This window comes from Xiphophorus couchianus, chromosome 22 (genome assembly GCF_001444195.1).
Source record: "Xiphophorus couchianus chromosome 22, X_couchianus-1.0, whole genome shotgun sequence".
NCBI classification, from domain to species: Eukaryota; Metazoa; Chordata; class Actinopteri; order Cyprinodontiformes; family Poeciliidae; genus Xiphophorus; species Xiphophorus couchianus.
Window position 1 is genome coordinate 11,714,957 of NC_040249.1, and position 12,740 is coordinate 11,727,696.

General features: G+C 39.3%; 1 protein-coding gene across 5 annotated transcripts in view; it reads right to left on the bottom strand.

Annotated features, from left to right (window-relative positions):
* The window catches only part of marchf8 (membrane-associated ring finger (C3HC4) 8), an 83,316-nt gene that overhangs the window by 52,018 nt on the left and 18,558 nt on the right, over positions 1–12,740 (bottom strand). For all 5 annotated transcript variants that reach the window (XM_028006803.1, XM_028006805.1, XM_028006807.1 and 2 more), the window contains exon 2: positions 9,539–9,736. In XM_028006803.1, coding sequence (XP_027862604.1) covers positions 9,539–9,634 — 96 coding nt within the window. In that variant the 5' untranslated portion in view covers positions 9,635–9,736. The remainder of the gene's footprint in view (positions 1–9,538; positions 9,737–12,740) is intronic.

A 12,740-nucleotide genomic window follows, 5' to 3' on the forward strand; every position in this document is an offset into this window, starting at 1 on the left:
CAGGTAAATTCTGTAAACAGGTTCAAGAGGTCTGAAAATGTTTGTATCTTTTGTATGTTAAAAAGGCTCTACAATAAAACAAAAGTCTAAAAAGCAAGTGTTTCATAAATCACAAAAGGAGACCCATGGTCTATTGGATAAAAATAAATACTAGTGCGTTTGTGTGCTACTACAAGTAGTCTACGATTAAAATTTAACAACTAGCTATTGTGTCTAACTGCAGCCATTCCACACCTGACAGCCAGGGGGGAAATGTTTGCAACGTGGTCACAGAAATGAGTGTACAGGCGAAGATCTACCACACTCAACTAAAAGCTGGATCGCGAGTACAACTGAGGAAAGAAAGGAAAGAAGGAGAGGAAAGATTAACATTCTTCAAACGACAGGAAGTGGAGGACATTTAACTGAACGGAGAATGTAAGAGACTGAAATGTAATGAATCTCGTTGAAAAATATCGTAAATTAACAAATACCAACAACTCCACCCAAATTTGTTGTCTTAGAATCATGTCTAACTGGCACGGCTGATTGCCGTGTATCTCTTTCACTCAATGCACTAGAGACTTGTTATGTGCTCTCACTGCATATTTGTTTTCCACCTGGGATGTGCAGCTCCAGATGCAGCAGATGCATCTACCTGCCACCGAGTGTCACAAAAGTGAGACAACACACTGCAGGGGGGGAAGCATCTGAAGCGCTTCCTGGAAGAGAGAAATTTGGGCTCTCGGGGTGTTCGGAGCCAAGCAACTCATGACAGTGTAGTCAGCATATTACAAGAACTCAGAATGCCATCATCCAGTGATGAGAGGAAACAAAAAAAAAAATGTTGAAAGCAAAAGTGAAGCTGAGGCTGCGGCAGCGTCGCTTTGATGAGGTGGGAGATGTGGCATTTAATCCTTTTCATGTTCCAACTTCAGGCCTCCTGCCTGTAAATGAGTTAGTCTGTGTTTTGATATATTTCCTTCTGGTTCTGGTACAACAACATCCTGAGTCACCCTCACATGATTGTATTCAAAGTGTGAAAATGCAAAGTAAATGGGTTTCCTCCTGAGATTTGGAGACTTTGACTGTTCTCTTCTGCAGGATGTGTCAGACTGAAGACATTTCTGCACACATTTGTTGGCCGCCCTCATAAAGCTGGGTAAAAAGCCTCAACATAAACTTCTCTTTTAAAGCAGTAGCATATTGTCACATTGTACTTTGCCAACAGGACAAGTATTAATCATCTATAACATTTCACAGTGTTGGAGCATATGAAGAGGAGATGTTTGGCCAACCTCTTAGACCAGCCTCTCTGCTTTCATCTCCTCAACTCATCCCAAACGTTTTCTATTGATTCAGGTCAGAGGACTGAAATGGGACTGATTTTGAGAGACATTAATCATTTTATGTACATTTGACTATGTTTTGAATTAATATCCCATGACAAAAAAAAACCCCTCAAAATAACCCATTTTTTAGTCCACCAAATTTTTTATTTAAAATTTGTTTGTATTTCAAAAATCTCATCATGGCCATGCACTTTTACAAGTTTCCCAGTACTTTTGAAGGAGAAAGATGGCCCACAGCATCACAGATCCTTTGCAATGCTTAAAAGTGGACACATGGTGCTTTTCCACACATTCACATCTTGTTTCATATCTTCTGCACCTGCAATTTTGATTGAAGAAAAGCTCAGGCTTAGCCTCATTTTATCCAGCTGCATAAAGTCACAGGAGAGATTCAATTTGTGACTGCAGGTCAGGAAAGGTCGTTCATCCCTCTCAAATAAACAATCATGTGGCAAGAATATATCATTAGAACTGGCAAAAATGTTAATCTGACTTTTTTTTTATTTTAAATTGTAGAAACATTCACTTTCTATATTAGCTTATTTTATTGGATTATTTAAGACGGCTCATATGTGAGTGAAAGCTTTTGTTCCTGCTAATGAGAGCTGAGACTGATCAATTTAATGGAAAGCAGTAAAAGCACTAAAAGAAAACTTGATTAATATCCAGCATTTTCCCAGCATGCTTAGAACCATCAACCTGATCAGCAAAGGAACATGTCAATATTAGCTCTTATCGTCCCATTCCTCCTTTCTTTTTTTAGGCCTCTACAGACTAAATTTACTCAACCATGTAAAACTTAGTATAACAAAGAGTGTCACAGCTACTGTAAGAACATAAAACACTCCATGAACCCATCCTGGGGAGTTAAGGAACAATATATTTAACAAGGTGAGGCCGAGTCCTTCCTCACAGCACTCAAGGCCCTCAAAGGCCTGACTGTCATGTCGTCTACTCCACGTTTAATTACATTTTCTGCACTTAACCGTCAAGTGGCTCCTGGGAGACTTATGCAAATCTTACACAGACAGCCAGACCAACACCAGCTGCTGGCTTTTGTAAGCGTGTAGCAGCCCTTAAAACCCACTTCATTAAACGTGTGTGTGCAGAAAGAAAGAAAGATTCAGGGGAATGCTAGCAGCAGGTGAAGAATGTGCAGTGAATACAGAGCAGAAAACCTTCAATGGATGCAAACAAAAAGTTATTAGCTTGTTTCAGTCAACACTGCTTTTAGTTTTAGGATATTATGGATGCAGAATGCACCGTGCCAGGAAAATCTGTGATGTGCCATTTGTTTTGTCACATTCACGTTTGCTATAAAAACGGATGCAAAGATGCTTCAGAGTTACATCTTATTCCTTTTCATTAGCCAAGTTGAAATCCAGACAATGTATGAAGTATTGCAATAGATACAAAGTAAGTCTACAATATAACTCTGACCAGAGGTAACCTTATCAAAAACACCAAGCTCTTTTCAAACTTTAATACACCAGTGATAACCCACTGTATTTTATTACTGACTAGAAAAATACTCAATCCTGAAGACAATTATCTTATGAGGAGATTCTTATTTTATGAAAATATACTATAATAAATCATGCATAAAATATAGCACTTATTGTGTCCCCAGTTTAAGTCGTTTTAAATGGTATTAAAGTTTCTAACTAAATTCAACTTCCAGCATTTGTTCTTTTGCCATCTGTGATTTTATGCCACCAAGCCATCAAGTATCACTTTAAGCACCCATTTAAAAAAAAAACCCAAAACATTAACAAAACAAAGTGGTTTTGTTAATGGTGATGGTGGTATGATGATGCGGGGAATATTTTCATGACCCACACTGAACCTCTTTGTACAAACTAGTATAGTTGTTGCTCATGTCGTTTCCCTCATCACAGAGTATCCATCTTATAACACTTACCTCTAACAAGACAATGCAGCTTGTGACAAACCTCGAAACAAAACAAAACTTTTTCCAACCTAACAATGAGTTTGCTCTCCTAGAATGCCCTCCATAGTCTCCGGATTTCAATCTAGACACTATGACTTGTGAAGATTCGATCAAAAGATCTGCATCCTTCATATTGCGACTAAACTTCCAAATTTTCTGTTTGCTGAGCCATGGTGGGTTCAAAACAAGAGTTATCTGATGAAAACCAACGCGTTACACAATGCACATCTCAGCATTCACTCTGTTGGTCCAACATCAAAGACAGGAGGTTACAAACAGTGTTTGCGTGCATGTGGTCAGCAGCAGCTCACCTCATCCCACAGCAAGGCGATGTGAATGGCTGTGAGAAGGTAAAATGTAATCATCACAAAGCACACCCAAAGTGACCACCTCCCACTGATGTGTCCATGAAGGGGCGTCGTCTTCACACCTGATAGTCCGGTAGATTTTGTTCAATTGAGGACCAAAATTGCAGCGTTTTCATTTTCACTTTCACACAGCACCGTGTCAAACAAACCAAACCCTCTGAGAAACTCGTTTACTCCTGACTTTCTAGACAATCAAACTAGTGTTTCAATAAGTGACAAAATACAGTAGGGCTGGTGTGAACGCACTTATTTGATTATTTCAAATTGCATTTCACATAACATGGACCAAAATCTCAGACAAATGTTTGACACCTATGCCATGAAAAATTAAGAACATCTTCAAGGCAAAATGGGGTCTACTGCATTGCTAATAAAGGTTCTACTAATAAAGCGAAAGGTGAGTGAATGTTATTGTTTTTAGCTAAGTATCGGGACATCTATACATTTAGTTACTCTGTTTTAACACTAAACATTGGGTTCTGGAGTAGATGTTTAATATCGAAACCAATGGCCTCAGTTTTAAAGGTTAAACTATTAAACTCACGAACAACCTGAAACATTCACTCTACGAATGAGATGATTGTTTTCAGGAACAGTTTAGATGCCGGTATGTAGGTTTTCAGATTTACTGGGTGTAAAATGTAAAGTAGGTTAGTTTGCTGACACACAACATCCTCATCCTTATGAAAACAGCAGCCAGAATAAAGGCAGCCCCATTCTGCCAAAGCGTTATCGCCGCTCTCCAGATTCTGCTTCGTGCACCGGCTGCTGCACCTGTTTACACTCACAACATCTCCGGCACAACAAACTCAACTGTGTCACAGTGTGAAGATTCCTCTGTGCGAGTGAGAGAGGAGTGAAATTGAGTTCACACGTGATTACATTTGTGTAAAAGGAATGCCAACAAGATTGCACACGCGTGTGCCGTGGAGGCATATGTGAGAGATAATTTGAAGGTACTTTACTTTTGAAGAGCACCTTTAGCCAATCACATTTTCAAGTTAGACACTGGTGGAATTTAGTTTACTCCTAAAGTACTCCAGTCACACAACATTTACCGTCAACACTTCTCTTCCTGATAAGTGAGCATTTCACACCTAATTTATAAACGGGTCTTAGGGGCTTTCAAGGTAATTATTCTGATATTTCCACTTGCAAACCTGAAGGCATAGCAAACTGGATGGGATTGGTATTTTTGCCTGTAGGGATACAAAAAATAAAAAATAAAAAAAAACATGCGTTTACATATATTTTTTTTAACATTTGCATCGTTTAAGCAAACAGTATTTTCCAGACACATTTAACAGCTCCATCATCTCAGCCAAAGCCCTTCCAACCTATCTCAGAAACCACGTAGTTCATTAACTACACAAAGAGAGACACATGAAAAAGGTCCTTCATCTAGCCCACAGGCGATGTTAAAAGTTTTTTTATTGGCAGCCGACGGGTTTTTGATCTCGTCCAGCAATGCTCAATCAGTGGCCCGGCAAGTCGGTGGCATCGAATGTTATCAAACCGATAAACATCAGAAGACAAACAGGCAGTCTTCCCTGTCCTTGACTGAGAAACTCACTTACTGAGAGATGAAACCTCCAGAGCTCTCCCCTGTGCTCATTAAAAATGTATGCGGCTTCAAAAGTTTTGGCATCGTGCACCACTTTGCCAAGCGAGTGCACAGAGTTAGAGAGATAAACTGCTAAATATGCTGCCAGTGCCAGATGTAAATAAGTGTGTATAGCAGAAGAAAAAAAAGGCACAGCTGCATCTTCTGATGCTCGCTCTTCGATTCACTGGGCATAATCCATGGCCATCATGTAAATTACTGTTTAATGAGCAATGCCGCAGAGGAAGTCAAAAGACCTGCGGTAATGGGAGCCAATATTGTTATTGGATCTGATCCAGACTTCATTCTTGGATCAGATGTTGTCCTGAGGCCACCCATGAACCTTCATCTGGAAGGTTAGGCTTATAACTGAATAAAGTGTTACACCGCTAAATAAAATAGACATAGTAATGTTATGCATTGTTTTAATGCATCATCTGATGTTTTTTTTTTTCCTTTAAGATTTAGAAAAAAATTTCCTCCACTTTACAAAACCACAAAGCAAAAAAAATGAGCTGGAAATTGTAGGCAGCCTTAATGGAATGCATTTTGCTTACATTTAGATTAACAACTGTTTGGTTAAACAATTATGTATCAACTTATTTTTTAATACAATTAATTGAAGTTGAAGAAATGCATTGTTTTTTCCAAATTCCATGAGCAAGCATTTTAAACATTCAGAATTTCATTACTGACCAAATTAGCCGTCATATTTTCCACCTCGGAGCAGAACCATTCTGGACTGAAGCGTCTCCACAACCGTAACAAATGACAGCTCTACGAGCGGCCTCCTGCTGCATGTTTACATTTCACCCTTTCCACCTTCCAGCTTCTGTCAGAGCTTACTTTACCATCACGTCATGCACAATCCATTCACTGCGTGCCTTATCGAAACCCACAGACTCAAATAAGTCTGACCACGCTAGCCGCAAAGAATGAGAAATGTCAGGGAACTTTGCTTCTCCTTTCAAAACTTAAAACTGATGATTTATCAACCCAAACATGAGTTCTCAATTGGAGGACAAGTAAACTGAGTCACTGAGGGTAAATTTTCAACAAACTATCTTAAGTAGAGCTGATGAAGGGGCCAACAGGAGGTCAGGAATGGTTACATGTACGTTTTTCTTTTCTAAAAGACCAGCTTCAGACTCCGAAGGCAGGAAAGTTTCCCATTTTTTATCCCTCCCTCCAGGCATCAAAGTACCAGTTTTGTTGTATAAGAAGGCCGGATGGATTTGAGTCTTGTGACTAAACTGTGGGTGCACGCACATACACACACGCACACCCACACACACAGCCTGCCAAGACCTTCAAGCTAATCAGTATTCTGGGTTGACACTCATCTTCCTTTCTCTTCTTGCTTTCTTCTTTTTACAAGCTGCTGATAGTTCCACAGGGAGTGAAGAAATTGCTGCTCTTCATTCATTTATTTCCTCTGTAGGAATTATAATCAGAGGCTAAGCCACCAGGAGACGTGCAAATAGAGGATGTGATGCCAAGCAGAGGCCCAGAGCTGGACCTTTACACTTTTGGTAAATTGAAGGAAAGCAGTAAATCTCTGCCAGGAAGAGAAACACTGACAGTCACTTTTATTTCCTAAGACATTAGAGTAACCTTTCCGTGGCTGATCTCAGAGTCTAACAGCCCCAACCCAGTTAACCATTTCCTGTACACAAAAAAATATCCAAGTATGCAGAGGCCAGGATGAGATTCTACACAAAAATAAACCATCTAATATCCTTTTTAAACACACCTAGCTAGCTGTAGTTTTAAAAACACTTAATACGAAACTCTGTCATATGCTAAATTTCTTAGCACAAAAACTTACTAGGTTTTTCTAGTGACAGAAATAACTATACCCCTAGTTATTATGGTCAGTATTAAAATAGCAATTATTAAAATATGTGCCAAGATGTTTGCTAACATTCTATGCACCTAAAGACATTTCTGCAAATAAGAATGTGGTAAAATACTTATGAATATGGTTTTTGTTGATTATTTTGTTTTAATGATCACTTTGAGGCAAGATTGAAACTGAAGCATAATTTCAATGATGCCTGACTTCAGTGACAGAACCACCGGGCTGACTAATATAGTTGATATAATAATGACTGCTTACATGAGTTTGAAGACAATTATTAAAATAGAAATAATTTTAAAAGTAGTTTCTGACAACAGTTTGGAATGCTTCACTAAAAGAAAATGTCTGTTTGCTTTTTAATGCCGTCTGTGGGTTGCTGTGGCCTCAAAGCATCAAGAAGGACTTTCCACAGACGAGGAGCATCGGCACAGAAAGCTCTGTCCCGAGTGGCGCTCAATTGGATTCTGGTTTTTGAAGCAAGTGGGAGTGAGTGGAGAGGAGCGGAGCAGAGGGAGCGAGCTGTGGTTTGTGGAGCGAGTCTTCGAGGCAAGCAGGGGCATTTTCATGCATGCATTAATGAGTGAGAAAAGTGTATTTTCACACTCTCATCAGCATCCTAGCTGCAGACTGTTGGAGATAGTGCAGCTTCTGAAAACTCTTGTAACAGATCCAAATGAATGGAGCATTACAGTAATCCAGTCTGGAAGCGACAAGGCATGGATCAGTTTTTCTGGAACTGCTCGGGTGAGAGCGGACCGAAGTTCGGAAATACTATGAAAATGATTGAAGGAGATCTTACAAAGTAAGCTTACATAAGATTCAAAGATGAGGTGGAGGAGAATTTTAACTCCAACTGATGGGAAGAGAGGATTGTTATGACACAAAACATAATCCTGGGTATAGGCGATGAACGATGCCTACCATGATGGCTTCTGTCATGGAGGTGTTTAATTAATTTAATTAATTTATATTCATGTCCCTTTAAGTTTTTTTTCCCCAATTATTATTGTTCATCTGTGGTTTCTTTCATTTTGTAACTCCAACCGAAAAAAATGAAAAGAAAGGTGACAGATAAAGGATGAATAAAATATGCATATAAGTTTATTATTTAAAAATTAAGAATTGATAACTTTAAAAAAAAAAAAAACAGAATAGGGAATAAATCCAGAATCAAATATTTTTCTTCAAGTACCCCACGGTACCCTGGACTGTGTTTTAAATTTTACATCAAAAGCAAAAGCTCAACAGATGAAGGAAGAAACTGTTTCTATCCCAGAGATCTTACTTTCCCACTTCAAACTCGCCTAACAGGCAACGCTACTGAACAAAGCTCCAGCATGTAGTGCTGTCATTAAAATGCAACAGCAGAGAGCCGACAGGTGATTTTAGAGACACAGAGGGAAAGGCTGCCCAGACTTTGACTACGCTCATTAGATGAAAACTCTCAGCCAAGCCCAAAGGAAGGGAACACTTGATGAAATTGTAATCGCCGGCTCTGAAATTTTTATTTTGCCACATTATGATAACAGAACAAATGGGAGAACTGCCTCCTGACTTCAGTTATACAGAATTAAATCACCTTTTTCTCCCCTATTCGCAGGCAACTTTTTGCCTTTTGTGCATACAGCTATCACGTAAATTAACATTAAATAAGCCAAAAAGAATGCCATAGTATGAAAAAAAATGTTTTTCAAAAAGTAAAGTATGCCACAAAAAATGTATGTATGTGGATCAAAAACTACCAACATTAGCATGGGGCTTCCTCCTGTTTGCTACTTTTTTATTTTAAATCATCTCAGCTGATATCACTTGCTGTCAGCTTACTAAAATATTTATTCGCCACCGAGCCACAAACAGCACTGAAAAATATAGCTTTGGATCCCGTCCACTGGAGTTATTTACTACCTTTTCACCAAACTGCCATTACGGAGGAGACATCACTCACTACCCCAGTGCATCATCTGCACATCCAGCCAGATTTTTGGAGAAGTCGAACAGTCACATAATCTCAGAGTAAAATTAACAAGAGAAAAGCCAATTTGATTAGTTGTGCCTCTTTTCTTATTTTGAAGTTGCATAAATCTTTAATAAAACTGCTTAATTAATGTTATCTCAAAATTCTGTAACTGTTCCGGTTTCGCAAGATGAATATTAATTTGCGCGTTGCTTTGGGGGAAGAGTGCCTTATCGCACTCTGACACTCATCTGTAGACGTTATGTGACGGGAAAAGCTTGAATTAATTTGGATCCTGTCTGTTCATCGTGTTGTATTTGTTTTTTATTCACACTGTACACAATGTTTACTCAGAGATGTTCCCCTTTCAGCACAGAGATCACAATCGCTGCCATCGAATAACTCTGTATGACGAACGTTTCTCATGATGCAGCACAGCTTTGAGATGATTCATGCTTCTCTCCTCGTACCTGCTTGTCCTTGTCTTTCGCTTTCCCGCTGCCCGACATCCGCGAGGAGGTGACATCCCGTGGGATGACGGAGATTTGGTGCAGTGGCATGTTCATCCCAGCGCGGGCCAACCAGGGTTGCTCACAAACACGCGTCCTGTGCTGCTTCCAGAGCAAAGCGCATGGTGGTTCTAACTGCAACACCTCGCCCGATCCTTCCTGCAGGGAAGAGAAACCGCATCAAGATTTGTTCCAAAAAACATTGCACATTGTTGCAAGAAGGCAGACGTGGGAAACTGTCAAGAATCTCTGATTGTTATTTGTTTCTGCATGCTTGATGTATTCACATTTTCTATTCATGAGTTAAAAATGAGTAAAACAGATCCCATCACAGGCTTAGCCACAGAGATGTGTTCCTCTGGTAGAGGTACAGAGTCCGTTACATTTGGCCATTTCATGCTTAACTCTGAACATCCCACTCAACAGAAACTGTTTTTTCCACCAGTGTTATGCTTCTCCACATTGAAATCAAGCTCTGGTTCGGTTATACGCTTGCCTTGAGCACAGGATCAAAGTGTAACATCCAGCTCAACGGAGTGCGACACTAGCCAGAGAAAATTGTTGAATTTTCACTAAGAATGAATATGAAACTGTGTCAACCAACAGGTCATTTATGTTATTTATTCAGCAATGTTTATCATCTAATCTGACTTATATTTTTAAATATGCCTCCATATAAAATGCATTTATATAATCTGTATTTCTAGATATAACTTCTTTCAGTTAATCAGCTGCAAATGGTATCACATTATATTAATTCGATACACAGAAGGAAATACAAGGGTTTATTTCTTTTAATTTCCTTAGACTTAACAGATAATTAAAAAAAACCCCACAAAATTCTATTTCTTGTAAAATTATAACAGCATATAAAACTAATAAAAAATATTAATACAGACATTTTATTTCCTAAACAAGCACAGGGATTAAGGCCGACTTGACAGCTGTCCAGCAGACAGTCATCGACATCCTAAAGGAGGAGGTAAGACACAAAAGTTCATTATTAAAGAAGCTGAAAGCTGACAGAGTTCTGTCAAAATGATGGAATGTTGAGTGGAAGGAAAAAGAGTGGTAGAAAATATTAGGCTAACTTAAGGCCAGGTAGGTGCAGGATTCATATTATTGTAACACAAACCAACTGTAGACGTTGGGGAACACTTATAAGATGGTGGCCAGGTCATGTGGCACATGACCTGGCCACCTGAATCTGCATTTCCATTAAAAATGTGCGCAGAACTTTATCGATAAGACACTAATGTAAAATAAATAAACAATTTGGCAATTGTGGCGTTTCCATTAAATAAGAAGCACAACTGAAATCAAACATGAATAAGTTAACTCAGCCAACAACAACATCCGGTTGTTGATCACAACTCGTGTGATGCAAAAAAAGTTTTTCCAATGCAGTTTTTCAAAAATACACTAAATTCAATACAGTTGAAAAACCACCTCATCCCATAGCACAAAACATGAGGTGTTTAAATTGCCGTATTTTCATTAAAGTGGATTTATTTTCGTTATTCCAGTTTGCTCAATTCTATGATCAATGGAAATGGAGCTTATCTCATTCATTCAGTTAAACCCTTCAGCCACAGAAAGTCAAAGCGGTGCTAAGAAAAACAAAAGAACTAAACTGTTGTTCAGTCCTATTTTCAGATGAAAGATTGAGTATCATTTGAAAATCAAAATCCCTAAGTCAGGAGGAAGAATCCAGATTGCTTTAATGCAAGTCTGAAGCTTCCACAGTCAGTGATGATATCTGGATGGTGTTGGTGAGATCGCAGCAGTTTTAGCGCCCTTCATTCTAGATGACAAGCTTTAGGAGATGCTTTTTTTTATTTTCCAACAGGACTCGGTAGTTGCCCACTCCCTCCTAAAGTAGCTGCTTTAATGACCATGTTATCACTGAACTTGATTGGTCATTAAACCTAACAGGGTATCTATGAAGTATTGTCAAGAGGAAGATGAGGGACACCATAGACATCAATGCAGATGAGCTGCTCTTAAAAACTACCTGAGCTTTCTTAACACTTCACCACTGCCACAGCATCCTCTCCTGGATTTCTCTACACATGGTTCGAAAATACAGGGAAAAAACTAGTGTAGTAAATAATTGAAGAGCTGATCCCTGAAAAGATTGAGAAAGAGCTGTGTAGGAGTGGAATCAGAGGCAGGATTTTCACAGCAGACAGCAGTAGCGAGTGAGGTTCATATTTGGGTATTTTCAGCAGCAGCAGCATCATAAAACCATCGTCGTGAGTTACACTGATCGTCCATTTTAGCTTTTCTTTAATGCAGCCATCTGTACTGCCACTGACAGCAATTAGGCTTTACTTCTTCTCACAACAAGTGCCCGACTATGTTGTGTGTCTGTGAAAGTGCTCGTATATGGGCCAGTCTGCCAAGCGGACCCTCGAGCTTCAGCACATGAAAATGACAGGATTAAGAAAGCAAAAAGCAAGCGGACAGATGGGAGGTCAGTAAAATTAAACCAGCGTTGATGGCAGCAGGCGGGGGGATTGGTGGTGGGCGTGGGGGTGTCTGCGTGGGCTTTTGGATTGAGAATGCCACACGGGTTCAGCGAGGACCCGGGCTGAAAGCTAGATCTCTCACTTCAGCTCATCACTCCTCTGTCTCTGGCAAGTCCTCATCAATATGTAGAGTAGAAATGAACTCGCCAACAGCGGCTCTGTCGGCTTCATGTGCAGCAGCTGGCAGGCGAAGGGTTCGTAGTTTTATTAAGAAACGCCAACACAAAATTTCAGTGGTAAGAGGAATTACTGCCGGTGATTGTTATGAACAAGACAGAAGAGAACGACACTTTAAGCAGAAAAAAAATAACATTTAGGCCAGAATCACAACTTTTATAAAAGTCGTTTGTGTTGTAATAATTATGCTGCCTTTGATATTTTTATTTGAAATAAATGTTTACTTGCTGTTATTATTACCCTATGAGATCTCTACAGTAATGCAAGCTAGTATTCATGTATATTCCCATTGTACATAGGTCAAGACTTGCATAACATATTTTACATTTATATTCAGGCGCATAAAGATTAATGTCTCACTGAAGGTGATACAAAAAACAAGTTTAATCAGGAGTGTCCCAAGTGCAGCTTAGGGGTTATTCTGTGATCCTTTTGCAGAACCACCAAACTATAGT